We start from the raw sequence: 24312 nt of genomic DNA on the forward strand, positions 1-24312 counted from the left end.
CAGGCTTAACAGAAAACCTGGCTGTTACCAATCCACAGCAAGCAATTCTCCTTCAGACTTGCTCCAAGCTCCTTACCTGATTTCCTCCCATTCTGTGGCATGGCCCAAGCTCAACAAAGCCACCGTTGGTGTGCCCCATGCTGTCAATGCAGTAAGAGGTTTCAAAGCCTCTAATCTGGAAAAGAGGTTTTGCACTCCAAGTTAGTCTCAAGGGAAAAATAAGTGCTAAGCAGTACAGAAAATTCTCAATTATCTCTTAAACCAGAAACAGGTAACTGACAGAGAGATTACACAAACCTGTGTATGAAATTTAAAGACTGATGTTAACTGTTCCAGGAGATGGAGCTTCAACCTGCCCATGCTAATTTGCAGGCTCTTCCATGAGTCAGAGTATGCTGATAAAGCTAGAGTTGCAAAGCTCAATTCCAAATTACCAACACCAAAATATAGGATTTTCAAGTATTTTAATTTATTCAATCTCCTATCAGAGCATGTTCCATCTCCCACGTCTTCATAAATAAGCTCAGAGCTCAGGCAAGTTTCTCTCATCTTGTGGATGAAGAGAAACAGGCTGTAGAGAAGTTATGCACAGCACCAATTACCCACAGCCAGACACAGCCCACTGACCCAGCTGCCCAGATGGACCTTCTGCAGCAGCAATTACACAAAAAAAAAAAAAAAAGAAAAAAAAAAAAAAGAAAAAAAGAAAAAAAGAAATAAAACTGATGAGGGGCAGGCACAGGCACAGGGATAAAGAAACAAAGGCCTGTCATAAAGCACGTCTCAACTGCTGATTATCTCACTCCCTTCTCAGAAGCGCCAACAAGCAGCCTTACAAAGACTTTATGACACAAATAACATTTTTTCCAGACCTATTTTCTTTGCCAGAGCCTCTTTCCTCTTTGTAATGATATAAAAAGTCTGGAGGACTAAGCTTAGACTCTTCCAGGGAGTGTTAGGGAAGATGAACCCCATACTTTCATACCCTAGAGTTTGGAAATTCAATCAGTGTGCTGTTACAAGTGGGGGGAGGGCGGACAGGATTTCTCAGATGTAGGGTAACCAGCAGCCTGTGAAGAAGAGCTGAAGAAAACTTCAGAGAATTCTCTGAACTTAGAATTTTCCTGTTGCCCCACCAGATCCACTTGCTTTTATCAGGGATGATTTTCTGCAAGGCCACAAGTATTATTTTAAGCTCTTCAGAAGTTTTCACTTGGTAAACAGTAATATTTAGTATATCTTCCAAACCCTTTATGTAGATTCCAGAGGAGGTCTAAGGTTTGTATAGTAGCTGGTGCTTTGTGCTAGCATTTAGGTAAGAAATCAAGGTGGCATTGTCCATCTGGTCCCTCAGATAAAAGATTATTTGTACCCCCTTTCACCACGCACATGCTCTCATAACTAAGTCTAACATTAAGAAATCAGAGATGATGCTTGGTGATAGGAGACAGCACAGATCTGTATTTTCTAATGTGCTTTTGAAGTTACAAAACCATGTATCATATTCATCATATCTTGGGAAAGAAGGTTGCTAAATTTGATAGGACACAGGAGTTCCCCAGCTAGCGAGATTTTCCAATTTTCCCTCAACAATCTGCAAAAGTGAAATAACTAGGAGAGACAGGGCAAAGATGTAATCAATTGCAGAGAGGGAAAAGAAATCTGAAAGCAGGTAGGAGACTTGCAGTAAGTGCTTGCCAGGGTGTGGGCTAAATGCCAGAACAGGACAGGCAGAGTTCAGTGAGGAGTCCTGTGCTCACCTGTGATATGCCAACTCTCCCTGTCAACCACTTGCAAGTGCTGCATTTGTAACCACATTCTTAATTTAGAGAAGCCATAACTGTATACACTAATGCTGGAAACTATGGTTACAGAATCATATCCAAGTTATTACATGCAGGTAAGGGACTTGCTGAGGCTGTAAATGTATGACTACGTCCCAGTCCAGCAAACTCAGGCAGAAAGAACTCCACCTGGATCTCATGATCTCTTCTCTAGGCTTTTCACCTACAAATCTTCACCAATACTCACAGGATTCACATTTTTTTCTTTTGAGAAAACTTAAATTCCAGTTATGGAAAAAAGGTGCTTTGGACAAGGCTAGACATAAGTTATCCTTTAAGGACCTGTGGAACTAATTAAAAAAGCCACACCTGCAAAGGTAGGTATAATTTTTTTCCTGAGTTACATCTTTATAGCTCTCTGGTTAGTATCATACAGCTTAGCATAGAAGTAATCCAATAGCCTGTTCATATGTCAAGTAACAATTGCTTCCTTTTGAATTTGCAGTTTTTTTAAAAAAGCTCCTAAAATACACATGCGTTTTGTGCTGTACCTACCTCTCCCCAGTCCACATTTTTGGGTGGTAAGGGATAATATGAAGTTATATCATATGCTATTTCTTCCATAAACCACTTAAAACTTTTGCAGTTGTGATCTTCACGGAATTTTTTCAGCTCAGATATATCTCCGTAGGGCAGTGCTTTTGTCTCTGGCCGGCTGGCATAGAAGTAATCCTTGTATTCATCCCACCACACTTCTACAACTCTGACATAGTTCTGTGGAGAATAAAGTCAATGCTGTGACCTCAAAGCACACACAAACAGGCCAGAAGGAACTCCTTGGTAATAACAGAAATTTAAGGATTTATCCTCTTAAAAAGTGACAGTATTATTAAAATAGTATTATTATATAACACTAATAATTTGTCACTATCAGTGGACTATACAAGACACGTGAATATTATTTTTGAGTGATAGTTTAGGACTGAAGCCAACAAATTAAACTGGCTTGCTTAATGAGAGTGCAAAGTCATTTTCTAAGACTAGAGATTATTTATTTGAAAATAAAGACTTTTCAGTTCCTGGTCCAATAAAATGTTGCATTCATTTGCTGCTGTCAGAACTGCAATTCATGGTTTCTGTTCACCTTCTACAATTTTTTAATGAAGAGACTCATACACATTGGTCCACTAACAGGGAAAAAATTCCGTCTTAAATGGGTCAGCTGCTTGGAGAAGGGGGAAAATTGGAGCTCACTTGGTAACAAGCCTCTCCCTCACATCTTTCTTCTCATTCTCTTTGATGGCTCATATCTCTGTATTACCTGTACACATTCTAGATGCACATGTCACTTTGTCCAATCCTTCTAGTGTTAATGACCTGGTGCTAAAACTGTCTTAAAAGATCTGACTAAAGGCACAGATTATTGTGACTTTTACTTTAATCCACATCCAGCATAAATTGAACAAAGGACATTTATTTTTAAAAAGGACATTTACTGTGAGGATAGGAGGGTGACTGAAGAGGGGAACAAGCTATTTCTACATCCTGCCTTGTACAGAGAAGCAACTTAATATTTAAGAACGCTCAGCAGTGCTTTTTATATTCAGTAAGCAAGCCAGCAGACTCATGTAAAGTGTTAAGATATGCAGTAAATATTTTTGATCAGCTTTTAGAGAAGACTGAAATGATTTTTATCACTTCAGACAAGGCAAACTAGCACCTTGTCTGCACTCAGCAATAGACTTATCATTTGCTATCCTGTTGCCCATTACTCTGTCTCTATCTGCAGATATGTTTCCCCGGGCTCCCTTGTATTGGTCCTAGTCCTTGTTTCATCAAAATATTAATCAATTTAAATTACTAATATGGAATTTTTTCTTTTTTTTTTTGGGGGGGTGGTTTGCTTGGGGGTGTGGGGGTGTTAGTTTTTTACCATTCAGCTAGGCTGGGACATTACCTTTGGAACTAACTGTCAGGGTGGCTCAAGCCATACTCTCTAACCCTACAGGTACTCATGGTCTAGGAACATTGCTCTTAGATTGGAATTTACAAAGGGCTGGGTCTTTGGGAATGGGATTTACTGATGCCAGAACAGTGCACAAGAGAAAGCTTAAACTGGGCAATAGAAAAACCTGACAGGAGGGTTGTCTCCTCTCCTGCTGGTAGAGGAAAATGGATATAAAGAGTTTTTCTTGATACAAATTCTCTCTTCAGATATAGAGCTGGCTCATTTGTTTTCTGGAATTGATGTCTAATTTTAATCTCAGGGTTTGAGTAACACTTCTAGAACCTGCAGTGTACCTGAGGAGTTGCCAATCCTTATGATGTAGGGCAGAGCATGCCATCTTCCCAGGTGTCATTTACTGCTTCTTAACTAAAAAATGCAGACACAAAAGTCTGAGAGATGCTAGACTGCAGAATTCTCTAACCTGGCCTAGGACCATATTCATCTTTATCAAGATAAAGGGGGATTTCAAGCCCATGATCTTCATCTAAAGGAGTGTGCTATAGTTACTAGAGTTGTTCATATATACTTGAACACAGTGCAGCAAAGCCAGGAGGTGCTGACATTACGTAATAGGAAGTGCATTTGTACGTCAAAGATAGTGGGGGAAGGCTTTAGAGCAAGAAGATGGGTTCCAGGAGTCTCTACTCTTAATAACAGTGGGATTAACACTAAGATTTCTTTCCTGTGGGGATGATCATCCCAGCTATAGATACTAAATAGCTTTGGATGAAGTGCTCTCTACATTGTTACTGATAATTTAAACAAATTTATCTATAACTGTTCTTATCTGAAATCAAAAACTACCTTCAAGGTTGCTTCAAAACTGTACCTTTAATGTAGGAGAAGACCCAACATACACGGGGGGCGGATTTCCTTGCCAGCCCTGGAGACGATAGATGTGTCCAACACGAGAACAGGGAACAAACAGCAGCTTTCCCCCACACTGCCAGATCTACAAGTTAAAACAAATGTATTATTAATACACACGCACAGGAATTCAAGACAGACAAATAGATAATAAATTCTGGACTAAATGTCAGCTACATTTCTTACTATACTGTCATATATTTACATATTTTTTGCTTCAGATGTAAGCATAAAGAAAATAGGTCTTTGAAATGAAAGGTATACTGAGTACACTTTCAACTCAGCAAGGAAGTTACTCAACTGAAACAATCTTTTAAAAAACTTTTTACAAAGTTAGATATCTCATTCCATCACTATTTTAGAACAACAGTAATGAATGAGTATACAAAATCAGGAACTGGGTAATTTTTATTAGACAGAATTAATGGTATTTTGATTTTATTAAAGTAATTCACATGGCATCACTAAGATGGGTTTTGGTTAGATTCACATCTTTATTAAATAATAATAAAAAATTAAATAAAAAACTTTATTAAGTTTTTCTTAATAAAGATTAGTAGGAAATAAGCATGTGTAAGGTAACTCATTTCTCCAAGTAGAAACAGATATTTATTTGACTATGGTAGCTGAAAATAAAAAAATGTGTAAAATATATTATCGTTCTGAAATTCCCTCACTCCCACATATCTTTGGATAATCCCTTAATGTGGAAAAGAAAACATACTGAAATCAGAATTTAGTTGCTCCTAGTTTGGAGAAGCTTAATTGTAGCACCAAATCCTAATTCAAGCTAACTTTGTGAATGTTTCAAATTAGCCTAAATTCCAGATTAAAAAGATGATTTACCACTACTAGGAAAGATGGGCAGAATATCTTACCTTCTTCATTGCATCACAATATTAATTTTCCTAAGCTTCCAAAAAACTGCCTCAGATATGCAAGGCCATTAATTTTATTCACTATCTAGGGATCAGCATGCAAAGCTGATAAATGTTTAGTTCTTCTGAAGATTGGCTGTGATCTACATGAAACCAGTTTGGAGGTCTCTACATAATGAACATTTCAATTACAGAACTACTGTAAGTAATTTCAATCATGATTTTGATCTAAGCAAGATGGAGAATTATATGGATAAAGACCCCGCGTGCATAACATCCTCAATAAATACCCTTTGTATATGGATTTACAGCTGACAAAGTGCACTCAGAGCTTTCCTCTAACTCATGAAGAGCAAGAGTAATTAGGGGAGCTCTGAATGTACTTTTTGTAAAATTCAGCTAAGATTTCACATTGCTGCTGAAGATATAAGACATCTTCACTTTTATCTGTTAATTGGGACTGGTTCCTGCTGTCTGCACTTGTGTCATTACAAATACTGAAGCTACAAGGAGCTAATGACAATCATCTTACACTTCTTGCAAACTGAAGAGCATGCATATGCCTAGGAGTGAAAATAAAATCCCCCTCAGTGATTATGAATTATGCAGTTTGTATTTCAATTATGAGGACTTTTCTTGTAAAGAAGTTCTTGAAATTCTGAAAAGTATATGAAATAATTTTTCACTCCACAAAAACGGCAGGGAGGAAGCAGATTCCTTTTTGTTGCACCATTATATACTTCCCAAGAGCACATGCATAAACTGAGGACTATGAAGACTACTTGTTCTCTATCATTGCTTTCATCAGAAGTAACATTTTTCTATATACACTATGAGAACATTCAGTTTCCTCCCATCAAATTGGCCAGTCTGGTTTTATATTGGATATTAGGCCAGTCAGGGATGTAACCCCAAACCGTTTACAAATTCTAGATTACACATCATCTGGGCTTCAGCACGAAGCCACCTCTCTGAACACTTCTGTCCCAAGGCCTGCAAATGTGAGGAGACACATTTCTGTCACATCTCCTCACAACAAAGCCTGGGCTTCATGAGGAAGAGGTAGGTCTGTCTAAACTCCAAACTGAAGCATTTACCCTTTTTTTTTTTTTTTTTAATGGGAAAAAAAATCTATTTAATTGACGTAATTTTCAAATATTGGTGTTACCTTGTAAGAAATTTCAAAATTTTCACCACCCCAGATCTGAAGCCCTGGATCATAGAGACCCAGTTCAAAGAAGAAATCACGTTCAATGGCAAACAATCCACCAGCCATTGCAGGGGACCTGAAAGAGGAAGACAGAGTAACTCCTTCTGACAAAAGGATACAACAGCAGGGAAAGCTTTAGCGAAGAAAGCAATTCAGTTAACATATAGTAAAGGTCAGGTAAATGGCAATACACTGAACAATCATAAAGCTTTGTCATCAGCCTGGAGCAATTTTCTGAAGTGGCATCTATATAAATTTTAGTGAGGTCACTTTTTATTATCTTGTGGGTTTTCTTCTACTATTAATTTATTTAATTAATGAATTTGATGATAGGAAATCTTGGTTCGAATTTTCCATTCAGCTAGTCAATATCCTTCTATTAAAATAAAAAACAAGATGAGAATCAGTGTGATGAGATGTTTCTCTCTTAAAAGTTTTTCTACTTTTTGAGATAATATGAAACTGCACACAGGTTTATGTTCTGAGGAGCTGTCACATTGAAACACATTATCTATTAAACAAGTAACAGAGTTTTTTAACAGCTTTCTAATCTTCTAGCTCTTTTTGTCCTGTTAGGAGACACTTTACCTTATTCTCAGTAAAATTTTAAAAAGGGCCTAGATGAAGTAATAAAAGGTCTCCATTTTGGTTTAGTCTTTTTTTTTTTTTTTTTTTTTTTGGTTACCTTTTTTCTTTTAATGACTTTGTAAATCCTTTCCCATATGCCATGATTCAATTAGCAAGTTGGAATGTGTCAAAAATGCTGTGGTCTGGATTACAGCTTGAGCTGGTTTTGGCTGAGGCAGAGTTAATTTTCTTCCCAAAGGCTGGCATGGGCTGTGTTTAGGATTTGTGCTGAACACAGGGCTGATAAAGGGGAGATGTTTTTTGTTATTGCTGAGCAGGGGGTGCACAGAGCCGAGGCCTTTTCTGCTTCTCCTACTGCTAGGCTGGGGAGGAGATGGGGAGTGAATGGGAGGCTGGGAGGGGACACAGCCAGGACAGGTGACCCAAGCTGACCAAAGGGATATCCCAGACCATGTGACATCATGCTCAATATATGAAAATTGGAGGAAGAAGGGAGAACGTTTGAGGTGATGGTGTTTGTCTTCCCAAGTCACCATTGCACGTGACGGGGCTCTGCTCGCCTGGAGATGGCTGAGCATTGCCTTGCCATGGAAAGCAGAGAATTCATTCCTTGTTCTGTTTTGCTTGTGTGTATGTGCTGACTCTAAGCATAATTAATTATCAGTTTAGTTGCTGTCCAAATTAGGTGATCACATGCCAAGGTACTGCTACATGTCCCTTTCTACTTGCTGCCTACTGTATTTTTCTTCAGCGCTGCTTTTGCATCCTGGGGGTTTAGATGACACAGCAGGGGGAAGCACTTTGCATAGCACAGCCCACGGCTTTCCTGCACTTTTGGTTTTCCTCAATACTATAAAACTTGGCAAGTGTAGAAGCCTCAGATACTGCAGTTTCAGTCTTGGCCTCCAAGATTCTGCCAAGTGTGTTAAAGAACACAGTAAAACCTACATAAGCTCAAGCTTCACAGGATACAGAGAGGTAAGCACTGTCACTGAAAGAAAGATTCAGTCCTGGGGCAGTACTCACATTACAAAAATGTTGCCTCGGCGCTTTAAGCTGTTGAGGATCTTTTTGTTTTCTTTTTAAGCTAAGCAATCCTGGCTACGGTTTCAGCAAGACTTATACTTCGTCCTGCTTGCCTTGGTATTACTGTAAGAAAATGCACACAGCCTGGACACAAACAGATGCAGGGCATGCCTCTTTTTAAAGGAAGCATTGTAACTCTGAAGGTATTATTAAAAATAAAGTCATCTTTTAAAACATTCTGAGAACATGTGTTCCGTGTTTCTGGGAACACTTTAAACGATTTTAAGACCTGTTTGGATGGTAAACACAGAACACTACAGTAATGTTTGAAATAGTTTATCCCCCTCTAAGTGAATATTAAAGTTCCAATGTGGACAGCCTCATCAGAAAATGGTATTATTTAAACTGTACACAAAACAGATCAAAGCTTCATAACTTGCTTGCATGTGTTGCCATTTTAGCAAAGAACAATCACGGGTGGGGATAGGGAGTTACCAACATCAGTTCTTACAATGTTTAAATCACATATACAAGCAATAGAAGACATTAGATTCTGAAGATGTGAAGATTGCTTTCAAATGTAGTAACACAATTAGTTAAGTGTGAAGGGGAAAGTAATAAAAAACCAGCAGAACCACAGTCTCCCAGTATTGAAAAGCCATCCAGAAACCACAGTTTCTAAGCTAGAGTTTCTAGGCAGTTTTTGTTTTCTGGGAAGAAAACATACTCCACTACAAAGTATAGTAAAAAGGCAGGAATTCTGTGAAAATTATTGGAGTTTTTCCACAATAAAAGGTGTTGCTTTTATCTTTCTTCCCTTTTTTTAATGTTATGTGTACTATATTAAAATTCTTAGAAAAAAATCTAGCCAAGATTCTTAAACAGTATGCTTCTTTGTCAGATGTGATCCATTGTGAAGCAAGTAGGAGAAATATGACAAAAGGGATTTTTTTTGGATACACGTGCATAATCATCCAGCTGTATGCATGCATCAGGCCATGACAGCAGGCTACAGATTTTATGCATTACCGTCTATTAGAAATACTTCCAGCATGCTCTTAATTTCAAACCAAATGGTTTAACAAGCACTGTTGTTTCCAACAGTACTTTAAAAAAAATATCATGGCTAATTTAAGTTTTCCCTGGCAACGAAGGTACACAATATTTTATTTTGCCAAACAGAACCCAGAAATTCTAATGTGCACTCTATTAACCACACAAGAACAGGAATGGAGAGGCAATAAAAGGTAGCAAAGATATTTTGAGCAAATAGTTGTGGCAAACAGGTCTGACTAAACAAAGCAGCTAGTGTGGTTAGAAACGTGAGGGTGTTCAGGCTAGGAGAACATGCAAGTTTTAGTGAATCAATATTGACTTCAGAAAAAAAAAGAAACGGGTAAGTGATTTAGTGATTACCGATACGGTTCAGTTTTTGTCTTTCTGCTTTCCTTCTCTCTCTTGGTCAAGGGAACCCTCTTCCATAGCATACTCCAATCCCACGCTCCTCTAGCAAACCCATCTTCGTCACCACCCCCTTGGGGCACAATCTTAAAAGTGTTGCCATCTATGACATCTATAAGCGGCACAGTGCATGTGGTTCTGCGGGTGGCGCGGCGCAGGGCAGGTGCGGTTATGGGCACACGTGCGCCGACCGTGGTTGGTGGGGAGAGAGGGGTAGGGGGAGAAACGAAAGGGTTGAGACAGTTATTTGTGTTACAATGCACAGTATGTAAACAGCTCTCTTTACCGATAAGGCTCAGTTTTATGTTTTCGTTTGGACTTTTCCTTGTGGCTTAACGGAATTCGTTTCCATAGCAAACTCCAGTCCCAGGCCCCTCTGGCAAAACCATCTTCATCCCCACCTTGTTGTGGCTCAATGGAATAATCATTCCCATCTATGTAATCTATTAGAGGTACAGTACATGTAGTTCTGAAACATTTATAGAAGGGAAAGAAAGAGCAAAATACAATTTCAGAAGAGTAATCTGTCTAATCTGAAACTTACACCATTAATTAAGTTTATAGAGCAGCGTATATAAAAAAGTCACCTGTAAACATACTATTAAAAAAATGAAGCCTCATTAGAAGAAAAGAGATGGTCTTTTCTTTACATTGTTTTAAGATGTTCTGAAAGCAGAAAAGTTAGGTCTGAGATACTATTGTATCAATTGCTTTATCAGTACATTTTCCTTTATGTGGACTTTCTGACATCGGTCTTCTAATAAAGCACTGCTGGAGGCAATGGAGGAGCCCTCAGAGGGCCAGGGTTCTCACAGTATTACTATTTCCTGTCATTTCTATTCATATTGGATCTTAGCTGTCAACAAGTATGATAAACACTTAGCTTTTACTAGTGTTAATGCAGATTCTCATTATACTGTCCTATTCAAACCCCCTGAAAACCCACCAAGCACTAAGGATAAAAAAAACATTACTAATGCTCTCCTAGAAGCAGTTTTCAGTAGAATTCTTCCTTTGATTTGCAATACACTCCTCTTTGTGATCTATCACACGCAATATTCACCAAGGAAAAGACATTCTCTTGTTTTTCTCCCCACATTTTTTAAATTAGTTTCCCAGTGTCCCAAGCTGGAGCACTTCCACCTCTTTAAATGAAGCTCTAAGAGATAGAAAAGGCGTGGGGGAAGAGACATGTTAACACCATGCTGTTCTTTGAGGCAGAAGCAGCAGCAGGCTGCACCCCGGTACCAGGGTATGGAGGGAGACTGCCAAGCACTGTCTGCTGGCACTGTGTGCCTCAGCATCTTTGGTCCTCCTGCAGCCTTCACCTCTGCGGGCAGTGCTGGAGGATGCCTCTGAAACCCCCTCTTCTTGCCAGTCTTTCTTGTGTAAAACCATAATACACAATCAATGGGAGCACACAAGCATTTCCATCTTCTCTCTAGTATCCTGGCCCAATTAGAATCTTGGTTGAGTTACAGCCTTTAAAACACATAAACCCCAATTCTTCAAGAGAATTCTGGTAGCACAGCAGGTTAACAAATAGTTTTTAGGATTAAGCAGCTATTTTATGGGATTAAATAGTTTAAACATGCACATGGTTTCCTAAACACACATACCACTGACCACACAAGCTAGGAGTGCGGTAGCACACAGCAACAACAGCATTTCAACAGCTGGAAGAAATGAAAGCCCTGGGGATCTCTCTCCTGTGCCACCTCTCACAGATTCTCCCTCACAGTGCAGGCACTTCCAGCACAGACTCCCAGCAAGTGCCTGGGCCTGTGGCAGTGACAGGTTCAAGCCTGGCCTCGCTTTGCTACAGACAACGCTCCAAAGCACTTCAGAGGAAACAAATAAGACCATACACCAAGACCAAAGATGAGAAAGTTATAAACTCTTGAGATCATGGGGGCTTTAAACTCCCAATAAATCAAAACATTTATTGCTACTCTTTCTCTACTAAAAGCCACAGGTTTTTAGTTACTTTGTTCAATCATGCTCTTTATTTAGCTAGAATGGAACATTTCAATATCAGTGACTCAGAGAGTTGTAAAAGACAAGAGTTATATCTAATCTACACTAGACAAAATATTCAGTATGCCTATTAAAATAAACTATCTGGAGATTAATTTGCCTGACTATATTCCTTCCTCATTCTGTATCTTTTATGCTGGGAGATAATATAATCATCATATGGAAAATATTGCTATAGTTTGATATAGATATAAAACATATTGACTGTAGTTTGAAAAGTAAAGATTATTACTGTGACTTTTTCTTCCTAAAAGGCTAGACACTGGAAATAACAAGAGAACATTACCTGTCCTTAGATATAGGAGCTATAAGTGGTGCATACCAATTAATTCCCACCTCACAATGGGCATCAAGGTAAACCAAAACCTTTGAAAGAAAAAAAAAAAAGTCACTTCTATTTCTGTATACATCATGATTTAATTAAGCTTATTTACATTGAGATACATTCATATTATAAACAAGAAAATGAAGATTAAATGAGTAAAACTTATTTCTTCTTAAAACAATGTCAGTAATTTCCTCACGTCTATTGAAACCACGACAGTCTTTCCCCCCAAAAAAGAAAGAAAGAAAAAAAAATTTGTGTGTGAACTGCCTCCCACCTGTCCAAGTTTAGCCTTCTGGGCTCCAATGCTTCTAGCCTGGATCAAACCTTCTCTCCTCTCATTTCGAAATACCTTTACAAGGCCATTCCACTGCTTTATATAGTCATCCAGCCTCTCTTGTAAGTGTGCTATCAGGTAACAAAGAAAAAAAAAATTGGTGAAATTTAATGATAATAACCACACTAAAAATATCTACAAACATTTACAAGAACCTTTAATTCAACCACTCACAAACACTAAAACTGAGGAATGAAGACCACCGACCTCATGGCACAGGTATGTGTCTGGCACATCTGAAGAAACGGCAGCTGAAGTGGTTGGTCACTCCACAGGGAGCTGGGTGGACAGCTCACAGTCACTTCAACATATCACATAGTGGCTTTCAGGTTTTTGTCTGTGTTCCAAGCAGCCAGAGAAGCTTCTACATTTCAGTACACAGTCTTTCCTCATCAGAGGAGGTCACATGTACAGCTGAAAGTGCCACTTCTCAGTTGGACACTTCCCTTCACTCACTTTCTGCCTCACAGAATTTTCTGTCAGTCTATTAATAATCTGGAAACCTGAGGCAGAATCTCAACATGCTTAAATTACTGCCCTTCTTCATCTAGACGTGTTACCTCTTGTGGAGGTCTTACAATAAGCTTCTAATTAAATTAATGAGAATTATTATCTCCATCATACTGAGGAGACAACAAACCTTTAGCCAAAGGGACTTCTATCAGTAAAGGGACGAGCGACCACACAAGAATCAAAATGAGCTATGCTTAAATGGTTTCAAATTTGTATTTGCAGATTTGTATTTGTCTGCACCAAACTTCTCTGGAAACCACATTCCTGCCACACAGTTTGAGAAAAGGATCTTAGAGCTGTTTAACATTTTTGCCAGGATGATTCTGTTGAGAAAACTCATGAAGTCAGAAAGGCTGGTAATCAGGCACCTGCAGTTCGTGGCTATGCTGATTTAGCTATTGGTGTTTGTTAAAAATCTATTTTTGTACTCAAAGGCCCAAAAGAATTGCCTACAGCTTCAGTTTCTCTCAGTCAGGAACCAAAATAAGCCACCCAATCTACAGCTGAGGCATCCATGCACCAGCTTGCTTTGCAGCAGCTCTGAGGGGCTGATAGATGCCATGCCTGTGCTGATCTAACAGGAGGGGGGACATGAAGAGGTGGAAGCAGAAGGATGTCCCTTTCAGCAGCAACATGCCACCAGTTACTTTAGCAGAAACATTTTCTTCAACCTGAATGGAAATGATGAAGTCTGGAGACATCTGCAGCTTATGTTTCAGTGTTTCGTATTCTTGTCAGGAGTATTAAAAAAAAATAGTTTGAACAAAAGCTACATGTAAAGGTGTTTCTTGGAAGTGAAGTTTCCAGTAACAAAAATTCAGCAATTCTACCACAGAACAATCTTTTGAAATCACTATCTTTTGATACTCTTATTATCCTTCCTCTCCACATTTATAAAAGAAAAAGTTTTCTCAACCAAGTTTTATGTAATCTCCTTTCCCACACATATTTAAAATTTCTGTTGTAAATCCCTGTGCATTAGGAAAACTTCAAGGATACACAAATGTCAAACTAGAGAAAGAACAATTTTACCACATATGCTGTATAGAGGAACATGCCATGTAATAAATAGAGAATATATGATTTGATAGCCGTGATATAAATTTTTATAGGATAAAATCAACAGAGCTTTGAGGTCATACTGAACTGGTACTAAGAGAATCTTTATACCACACCATTATTTATGTTGCAAATTCCAAGTATGTGTTACAGAAGGACTGTCAGGAATGTTTTAAAGATTTAAAACCTGAAGTTATTTCCAGCTTTCCTGCCTATGAGGCCAAATGTTTTACTTATCAAATGTTCAGCTATGTAAGCCTCAGAGGGAGCTGTAAAAACCTGTCATATTGATTCTGTAAAGCTTTTCTACAGTACAAGTCTCAGGACTTTGCAGTCCATCATCTGAAACCATGCCAGGGTTAGCAGCAAGTGCTATTTCCCACAGGAAAGCTGAAATTTTCCTCCTTCCCATACTACAAAGCCTGCATGACAGTAGTGTAAAAAATCCTGATACTTTTACAGTCAAAAATATTGTTTGGCCAGCATTAAATTTTGTTCACCTAGAATGTGTATTTATGACATCTGTCAACAGCCTTACAGCAATCTGGTTTTTGTTCAAAATTGTATATTTTACCTTTCAAAATATTATAATCACCAATCTGGCCTTCCCCTCTGAGTTCCTCTCTCATGTCTAAGTGCATGATTAAAGTATGAATCAGTGTCTTTTAAAAACACATAGTTTCTCCAAAGGATCTTAGGAACTGTGGATTACAAAGAGGGAGGAGGAGGAAAGCGTGGTTTTTTCCCCTCAACTTATGGACAGCAGTCTGAGAACTGGAAAAATGGTATCAGAAGTACTGCCTCCTGCCTTCGAGTATCCTGTCCTGTAATACTGTTAAGGTGGGGTTCTCAGCTCTAACACAAGCACTGATTACTGCTTCAGTTTCCCCATGGCAAGCCCCATTACACAGGTTAATAAAAATACTGCTGCCTGCCTATGCTCATTACTTCCCCTTGGGTTATCTCATGGGATGCTGCAGCAGTTGGAAATACAGGTAACAATAAAGAACATATAAGCAAAGACAAAAGGCAGACAAAGCCTTTAAATGCTACTAGGAACAGTGGTATTTTTTACCTCACAGCCACCCTTTACAGGTGCATGGGCTACAAAAGAAGTTCCAGCTGAGATATTGGCCAGAGTGCTTCAGAAAACAAGCAAGCTGGTGCCCAAACACATAGCAAGTGTTGGAGACCTATATGAACGACTGTAATTGTAGGAAGCTTCAGAAGATACAGTTTTATGAATTCTCATTGCCCTTCCACAACAGCTGTTTCCTTCACACAGCTAGCATTCACCAAAGAATAAACTGCTTCTATTAAGAACAGAAGAAAAACTGGGGAAAAAAACCAAACCCATGTGTAACAGCCTGGCCTCATGGATACTGTGGTAGAAATTGCTGCAACATTTCTTGGACTCTAACATGGATTAATACAGAGGTCTCCATAGAAAATGGAGATAGAATCATTCAATTAGCTTGGCAATCTTCTTGATACTGTTCTCTTTGTGCTCTGACAAAGAAAAAAAACCCACCAGAGTAGAATTCAGCACATATCTCTGCACAGTTCTCCACAGTCCAAACCCTGCTGTTTGCAGGAGAGATTATGGGAAAGAGTGTCATTCAGCAAAAGTACTGCTCCCAACTGACTTTATACTAAGAATTATAATGAAAAAGACATTTTCCAGGCATTGCAACTGTTCCTCCCCTCCTTATGTAAGACATAACATATATAAGTTTCTATGCAGCTGTAACTCCCTCCTGATGAAAGAGGATTTCTCATAAGGAAGGACAGGCAGGGGCTTTTAGGAGCCAGCCTTTAGAAGTGTTTGCAACTACTGTGCTCCATTTTAATTTCATATCACTCGAGAGGGTGGCAGCTAAGAAGTAAGGACAGTCACACTGAGCATGAGCAAATATCTACCCAGTCCAGCCCCGGTCACTCTGCACAGGGCTCCAAGACCATAAGGTGGCCTGCTGAGTGGAAAGGCAGACATGAAGTCTGCAGCCTGAAAGTAGGTGGGGAAGGAGAAAGTCCTGTATCTGTGCTGCCAGCATGACTTCTCTTCTGGCTGAAAAAGCAAAAAGCTACCAGCAGCTCTGCTGTAATTAAGAGCGTTTGTATTTTGCAGCCCTCCTAACAACGGGAAAACTCTTCAGGCAGCTTGGCACGCTTTGCAGCCTGTACTAGTTCACCCTTCTCTCTAGAGAGAAAGAAGTAGAGCAAGATTCTGCTCTCTTGGCCATTTTTCAGCAAGAACATAATTTGAATTGATGAAATTAAGTTAATTATATTTACCAAGTAATAGCTTAAAGCAATTTGAAGAATTATTATAGGAAACTAGTGCAACTGCAGCAAGGTGTTTAGAGAAATTCCAGTCCATGCTTGTTTTACCAGTCACCCATACCTGAGAAAACTGCACCTCGAGCTTTCTTTATTGAATTTTCTGATTTAAGAAAGTTATCTGGGAAATTGAAGTGTGAGAAATATAGAGTCAAGGGTCTGCTGGATTTTAGGTCCAGGCTAGCTGTGTCTGCTAACCATTCATTTATGAACAGAAAGCAAAAAAAGTTATGTATTAAAAAAAAATCTTTAAAAACACTGCTTTCTTTTAACAAATGTCATCATATATTGAAAAAAATAGTACAAGTTGTTATGCCAGACAAACTCATTCCATGAACTACATATACATGGCACAGAGTCAGCTACAAGTCATGTGAAACCCAAATATTGAGACCTATCATTAGTAAAAAATCTGGTAAGTATTCTAGACACAATCAGTGTCACAGTTACTTTATACAGCTAAGTCAGTCCTTGAACAGCTCTGAAGGAAAGCTATGATCTTAGCTGAAAAGCAAAAACACAGCATGTCTGCTGACTGAATTATTAAAATTATATCCCTTAGGAGAGAAGATATTTTTGGTTTATAACATGTGTGTATATCTAAGCCAAATTCTCCACAGCTGTTAAAGGATACAGAAGACTGTAATTTAGCATTCAGTATCTTTAGTGGGCTAAGCCAAATGTAGTCAAGTTTATAATACAGGTAACTTGCACCTTCCTGTTAAAACAAACAGAAAATGATACCTACCTATCTACACGTATGATGCAAAAAATAACGCACAACAACTATTTTTAATAGTGGCATATGCTCAAAAAAGGCTACCTCAACTATGCGATGAGTTAATTTTTAGAATTTTTTAGGGAATACACCCATACAAAACAACTATCATGAGACTGGAACTGGGAGAAGCCCAGATCACTTAATAAAAAGGAGAGTTTCAGAATAGCCATCTGTTTTCTGTGCCACTACACAATTCAGCTATTATGGAAACAAAGATTAGGGTATCCTGTGCCGCTGATCAAACTTGCCTTTGCTCAAAGCTATCATCAACATTGTCTAGAAGAGACTGTCATCCCACACAGTCAAACCATGTTTTTATTAATGTGTCTACTCTTTTCCTCTGTCAACATCTATTTAAGAACAATGCTGCAACAAAATCTTACAGAACGTGCAGCTTTGATGCACTATTTAAAAATTTGTTCAAAGTTTAAAAACAGACTGTTTTCCTCTGTCTCAATCAACTTCTATCTCCAGGAGACCACTTTCAGTCCCTCTCTGTATTTGGCCCGCTATTGCATTAATGCTGATGATACCACCATGAAAGGAGAAAAACAAAAAACCAAAGAGTGTATGCTTACATTTATAAGAGAAGTACAAGTACATGCATCCTGACTGTAAACCAAGATCAGAATGTGAATTATGAAGAAGAAAATCTCTCAACTTATATTGGTATGTAGGACTCAAAGAAAGGCAGAAATTTAAACATATTTAAATTCTTCAAAGCTTTCCCTCCTCAATATGAAACAATAAGTAGCTTAATGTGATGTTTAATTAAAAAAGGATGTTAGGAATGAAAATGATATCGAAAATTAATCAGAATAATTTGATAGCCTAGGCAGATTTTTATTATAATTAAAAAAAGAGACATCTGTATTCCTATATGCAAAAAAAGAAGCCTGTTACTCCTAACAAGCTTAACTCCTTTGATACTCTTCAAACTACTTCTTTTCACAAAAGCTGAGAGATACTAGCTATCCCAGCTTTCTTCTACATACTACCCAAAAACTGTGGGAGAGAACTCAAAGGACTGTGAAGAAGCAATCTTTTCTCCCATAGTCAACTCAAACCATGGCAGATAATAAATTCAAAGAAAATTATTTCAGGGGAAAAAAAAATCCCTTTCTACAAGGAGTGTGTTAATATTCCAAATGTACCTTTGTTGCTAAAATCATCAATCAGTACAATTTCTGCCAAGTATTTTCTCGGTGTTCTCTTGATGACACTGTGAACTGTCCTCATGAGTGTGGACCACCCTTCATTATGGAAGACGATGACAACACTGGAGGTGAGCAGGTTATCATCATAATGCCAGTATTTGCATCTGTAAAAAGAGTTGAGTTTATTAGTTTTCACATTGTGATTTACAGAACTGCTTAACAGCATCCTTGTGCAAATGAAATTTTCACCGACAGCTATTCTTCAGATTTAAGAGAGACAGGATATAAAAGGTAATACGGCTTAAGTGCATCACAGATACAGACACAAATAAAAATAAAATAAAAAGAAAAGTAAACTGTCAAGCACAATTTTCCAGCCTGGTCCAATTTCAATGGGCTCCTTCCTTGAAAGATATAACACATGGAGAAAAAAAAAATACAAGAAAGGAGAGAGAGAAAAAAACCAAACAAAAATAGTGCAAACACACAGGTCTTTTTTCCTGAGGTTTTAGGGATGATTTAGAAACCAACAATGTGAGTACTTCCAATACCTTCCACAACTTTCCAATACCTCTAAGTCACATTTATCAACAATGTATTTAATTTGCAATTGTAAAGTCCATTTCCCCAACTGCATCCCTAAGTGAGACTATTCACAGTCTCCCTACAACCAATCCAAACAGCTTCCAAACTGCAAGTTTCCCTACCTGATCACTAGCTTGTTTTCCAACTATAATAATATAGTTCCTAACACCAAACAGAGAGACATAGCACTTTTGATTTCAATGGGAAAAATCCTTAATTTTTTCATCTTTCAGCAAATGAAGTTTCTACAAGGGAGATTCTGACTTTTCAAAGACAGTGATCATGAATTAAGAAATTATTAGTGACAAATAAAAACTCCTAAACTTACAGATGCACAAACTCCCCTAGTTATAGTTCTCTTTATACAATAAAAAGCTTGAGTGCACAGAAACATTGCTGCTTTTGTAAAGAATTACCTTAATCACCAGAGATCACTGGAGTTTCTGAAACTACATTCAGTTAAAGGTGGAAAGAACTCACATAACAGATCCATAGGTATTTAAAGAGTTGCTCTAGTGAAGGATGCATTTCACTTCTCAATACACCAATACACTTTTCTCACCTCACAGAAAAGACATTGCTAGAAATATACTATTAATTTTGTTCCCGTGAGAGAAGAAAATTACAGAATCAAAACAGACTTTAACAAAATTTTATCTACTAAGGCATTTTGTTTCTTAGGTGCATTGTAAGCAACCTCCGAAACAGCACAATCTCTAAAAGTACCAACTACTGACTAAAATCCCTCAGCTCGATAGTTTTATACCTGAAGTAGCTGCAGCTAATCATAGTTACCAATAAAAAAGTGCTAGACTGGCTGTTTAAAAGGTTTAGGCCACAGATGCCTTCCTTTCACAGATCCCTCTCAAAGATTCCAGCTGATTACAGACTGCAGTACTTCCATTTGTAGCACAAGCATTTGAGCTGTCAACAACTTCCTGAGCCATCTGCAGAGATAAAATGGATACCCCACCTAGGTGTGTTAAGTAGGCTGTGAAAAGGAAGAGTTAATATGTTTAATAACAGATTTATAACAGCACGGTGTTGCTTCATACATATATTCTCAGTATTAATTTTCGTGACATGGTTGTGTTAAAAGGTGGAAAGCAGGGTGTTATACTGTGAAAACACCCAGCCTATCACCAGCTGAATTCCATTCTAGAGCTGCATGTAAAAGGCAGCAGAACAGCACCTTTTGTCTCAAAGGAGAAGGCAGGAGCTGATGCAGCCTGCACTGTGCTGACCTGCACCTGCAGTAGTTTAGCTAGGCAACTTTTTTTGCTTATTTCTGAATAAAAAGAGAGGGACAGCTACAATGTTTCAGACTACCTTCAAGGACAAAACCAAAGAAAACCTTGAAAAAGAACTCAAATCTTTCAGTTGCTTGTTTCTCCCACTTCCTGCAGTATAGGTTAGTCATCTTCAGGAACAAAATGGTGAAAAGTATAAGAATGAAGGACACGAAGTAACTTTGCATAATTTAAAAAAGTCAAACCTCTTACAAAAGCCTGAATTGAACAATACATTTATGAACATTTTAAAAGCATTTTTGATCTGTATTTAATATATTTTTGCAACATAAACCCAGAGGTCTAGACAGGCTTTTTGCCACATAGCCAACTTAAATCTCCTCAAACCAGGTGTTGCTAAATGTGCCATTTGCAAGCAGTGAAGCACTACATTTATATCTCTAGTAAGATGAGGCTTCCAGCTTTTTCCAGACACTTTATTTCACTTATTAGACAGCCCACAGACCGACTCATCAAGCCCATAAACTCTGACAGACTGCAGTAACTCCTGCGCACAGTCTTATTTCTCATCTTGAATTAAGAATTAGAGGTTCGAAATACAGTAGTTACTTTAGATGTGTGCAATTAATAAATGTTTTAATCTCTGGGGTATTTTTTCAATAAATGTGAATGTGGCTCAGGTATTTGAGCAACAAAAGCCAGTAGCCTCAGCTCTCATTTCCCTCACATCTTCAGGGAGGGAAGTAGGGAAAGCTTTCCTCAGTGGAGCAGCACTGACATCCAGTGGTTGGCAAACCACATACCAAGATAAATGCACTTTCCTTGTGTTTGAAGCTGAGTTTTACAGTACGAGTTTCCCTGTAGATTTTAGGCACCAAAAAAGGAAAAAAAAAAAAAAGACTGAATTTCCAGGAACACTCTTGATTTTTAAAAGAGAGGGTAAAGCAGATATGAATGTTTAGGCAAAAGCAGCAAGCTATTGAAAACTGACACAAGCAGATTCAAAGTACAGAAGGGTCTGTGACAAAGAGGATTTAAATGTTTCAACCTCTAGCTTCATCGCCCCAGTCCTCCATCCTCTGCCCACATATTAGCATAGTGCCCTTTCAGGCCTGCAGGCCAGCTGTGGCAATACACCATACACCAAGTTAGTAAACAAATCACTTAACAAAGGTATTCTGAACTCTTATTGAAAGAGCTGAGAGGATGATGGCACATTGCAGCAGATAAGCAGGTAGCATCCTTAAGCCAGGCTTGCCTCTGGGCACTTCACATCACTTTTCCTGAGCCCTGTTAAGAGTTATTGCATGGGGAAAGAAGAACAAGCATGCACAGATCTATGGAGGGCTGGCAACACCTTCACTGGGCGGTGCCGCAGGGAAGAGCTGCTCTTTTTGTGTCCCTTTCCTTGGGGAACTCATGGGTGAAAGGAAACAACACCTGCAGATCAGTCCATGAAAAAAACCACTTTCCATTCTGCAATCAGCACTGGTTCTACTGGGGAAAAACAGGACTGACTCATCACTGAAGCAAGACGAAACCCTTCAGAAGGCACAGTTGTGATCTAATTGAGAAACAGGGTGAGTAATGTTTTTTCTGTCTATTAGCCTGCATACTTAGGATGTGAATTAGTTCTACTCCCTCTCCACCCCTGGCGGGAACAGCTCTGCTGGAGCCTGTGCCACACCAAGGTCCCTTATCCCTCAATCACAAAGCTGTGCACCAGCCACAGCAGAGAGGAGTGCTTTTACAGGAGACCCTCTGCACAAGCAGCTGAGCATCTGGGCTGGAGTGCTCCTTGGCTAGGTGAAATTTCTGCCCTTACAGGTTTGTACTCTATTCATTATCTCGCACTTAGGGTGTCCTGGGGCCCCACAGTCGTGATTGTGGCTACATGGTCCAAGGCTGGGATGGCCATACAGACTCCCTGCTAGCCATCACTGAAGATGCAGATATAGACTCAAATTTCCTCAGGCTTAAAAAAAGCCAGAAGTGGACTCTGCTTTATCCTGGAAGAGTAATCCAACCGCCAGCAAAAATGCAACAGGTGAAAAAGGAGAGCACCTCCACAGAAATTTAAAGGTGAGCCCCATCAGATAATTGCCTTTAGAGGGTAATTTCAGATCTTGAGCCAAGACGAGAGTTTCTCCTGCCATGCTGAACCCCTGACTTTGTCAGCATATCAGCACCTAAGCTTCTGAAGAAGTAAGAGGTATAACGACTGTGCATCATGACTCTCCATCCTGATACTATTTTCCTCCTGTCAGCTCTCTAACTTGCACCTGCACGTACCAAGGACACATCAGTACCCTGTGGATTTTAAAGCACTGTACTTGTGTGCTAAGACCAAAATATACCAGTAGAGATTCCTCCAAGAAGGCAGACAGCTGCCATCACACTTCTGGAATCACTCCAGTAGTCAAGGAAGCTCCTGAGAAGCCAATCAGCTGTTGCAAGATGAGGGACCTGAATCAGTACAAAGCTGAAGGTCTCTATTACTTATCCTGAAATCGTAACCAACATTAAAAAATGGAATTTCTCTTCTCCATTAATACAGAACTGTTCACAATTTTTAACTGTATTTTAAATTTTATTTCATGCTTAAAGTGGTATGAAATTCATAGTTGCATTATCACCTAATACAATTGCTTTATAGTGCATGCATTTTTCTCAACTCTTCAAAAGAGTCCAGCACATGCAAATCCCAAAAATAACTTAGGAGATCCATTTTCAGTTTCAGTTTCCTTTTCTAGTAAGTCCTGTCCTTATCTTACAAGGAGATAAGCATCCAGCTGATAGCATGCTGTTTCCATACTTTTAATAATAAATTCAGGGCTCCTTGTTATTTTAAATCACCGATTTATTAAGACTACTGCAGTGAACTGAATCTAACCCCTAGATTTGATGGATGGGACCTTTTTTTTTCACAAAACATCTTCAACTGTTTGCTCATCTGTATGGTTGACGTCACCAAGGTCATAGCTGAGACTGGCTGCTTAACACCTGCCAAGTCAGAGGGACCATAGCCTAAGTCTAGGCTATGATAGACAGAATAGACAGAAACAGATCACAGAACCGAGCATTTCTTTGTTAGGATACAACTAAGTAAATCTAATGCTGATACTGGATTTGTTACCTATGAAGCCTTGCGGGGCATTTTTGTGCACCAGCAACATCAAAACGAGATTATAGTAGTGGACTTACAAAACAGCGGATCTGGAAGAGAAGTAAACAGACAACCCAAGAAGGACAGATTGATCAGTGGAATAATCTTTTTTTCCCTTCAGCAGACAGCAGCAAAACCTCTATTACACACTACCAAACAGCTTAAACCTATGCTGACACAGCATTTGCTATTTTTAAAATAGCTACAAGCTTTGCCCATTTCCATTTCTGAAGTAACTTGCAAGGCTATGTGACTACATTTTGTTAGTAGTGCCCTTGGAAGTAAAAGCTGTATCTACTGTACCTCTGAAAGCATCATGATCCAAATCCAGGTCAAGGTTTGCATAAAAACCCAACATTAGGGAAAACAAGAGAATGAAAGGAATAACCTTTGCAATTTTTCTAATCACAAGATTCTTGCCCATACTTTCACTTATCCAACACTGAAAAAATTGAAGCAGTAAACACCACAGGGCAGGTAAGCTGGGGTACCTAGGTGGCTAAAATAGTTTCCTCAGGGAAGGGGAAACTCCCATACAGGGAAATGGAGCAAAAGCCCTCTGCTTTCCTGTTTTAGTTTAAAGGGAAGAAGACCTCACAGCTCTCGAGGCCTTCTGCAGGTGACACAATGTGGGTATTGCAGAGAGGCTGTGCCTAATTTTGGATTTATCAAACTTTTACAGGTTTTACCTTATATAATAAACAACTAGAAAGAAACCTGAGGCAGTGACCTCGGTCCCACAGAAATACTGTATTTCCACCATGCCTTGCTGATCAGATATTGAACCTTGAAGTTCCTACCCATGCTCATCTGGAGTGCATTATAAATTGTATCATGCACATTTATTTGAATGCTCTACCACTGTACAGTCTGGTTAACAGGAACCAGACAGAGCATAAGAAGTGCATTTCATTTTTTAGTTTCAGATTCAGATTACAAC

At 38.8% G+C, this 24312-nt stretch overlaps 1 protein-coding gene across 3 annotated transcripts in view; it reads right to left on the reverse strand.

Annotated features, from left to right (window-relative positions):
• Nucleotides 1–24312, reverse strand: part of GALNT7 (polypeptide N-acetylgalactosaminyltransferase 7) — a 70981-nt gene that overhangs the window by 6274 nt on the left and 40395 nt on the right. For 2 of the 3 annotated variants that reach the window (XM_066185975.1, XM_066185977.1), the window contains exons 3-10: nt 18369–18535; nt 12462–12592; nt 12146–12225; nt 9778–9960; nt 6706–6823; nt 4622–4744; nt 2340–2558; nt 77–175 (exon numbers count right to left, since the gene is read on the reverse strand). In XM_066185975.1, the coding sequence (XP_066042072.1) occupies nt 77–175; nt 2340–2558; nt 4622–4744; nt 6706–6823; nt 9778–9960; nt 12146–12225; nt 12462–12592; nt 18369–18535 (1120 nt within the window). Of the gene's footprint in view, nt 1–76; nt 176–2339; nt 2559–4621; nt 4745–6705; nt 6824–9777; nt 9961–10108; nt 10292–12145; nt 12226–12461; nt 12593–18368; nt 18536–24312 lie in introns of all 3 variants that reach the window. The other variant, XM_066185976.1, reaches the window with a different exon arrangement.

The sequence above is a fragment of the Chamaea fasciata genome, unplaced genomic scaffold, assembly GCF_029207755.1.
Source record: "Chamaea fasciata isolate MVZ Bird 193981 ecotype frontalis unplaced genomic scaffold, bChaFas1.0.hap1 SCAF_6, whole genome shotgun sequence".
In the NCBI taxonomy this organism is placed as follows: domain Eukaryota; kingdom Metazoa; phylum Chordata; class Aves; order Passeriformes; family Sylviidae; genus Chamaea; species Chamaea fasciata.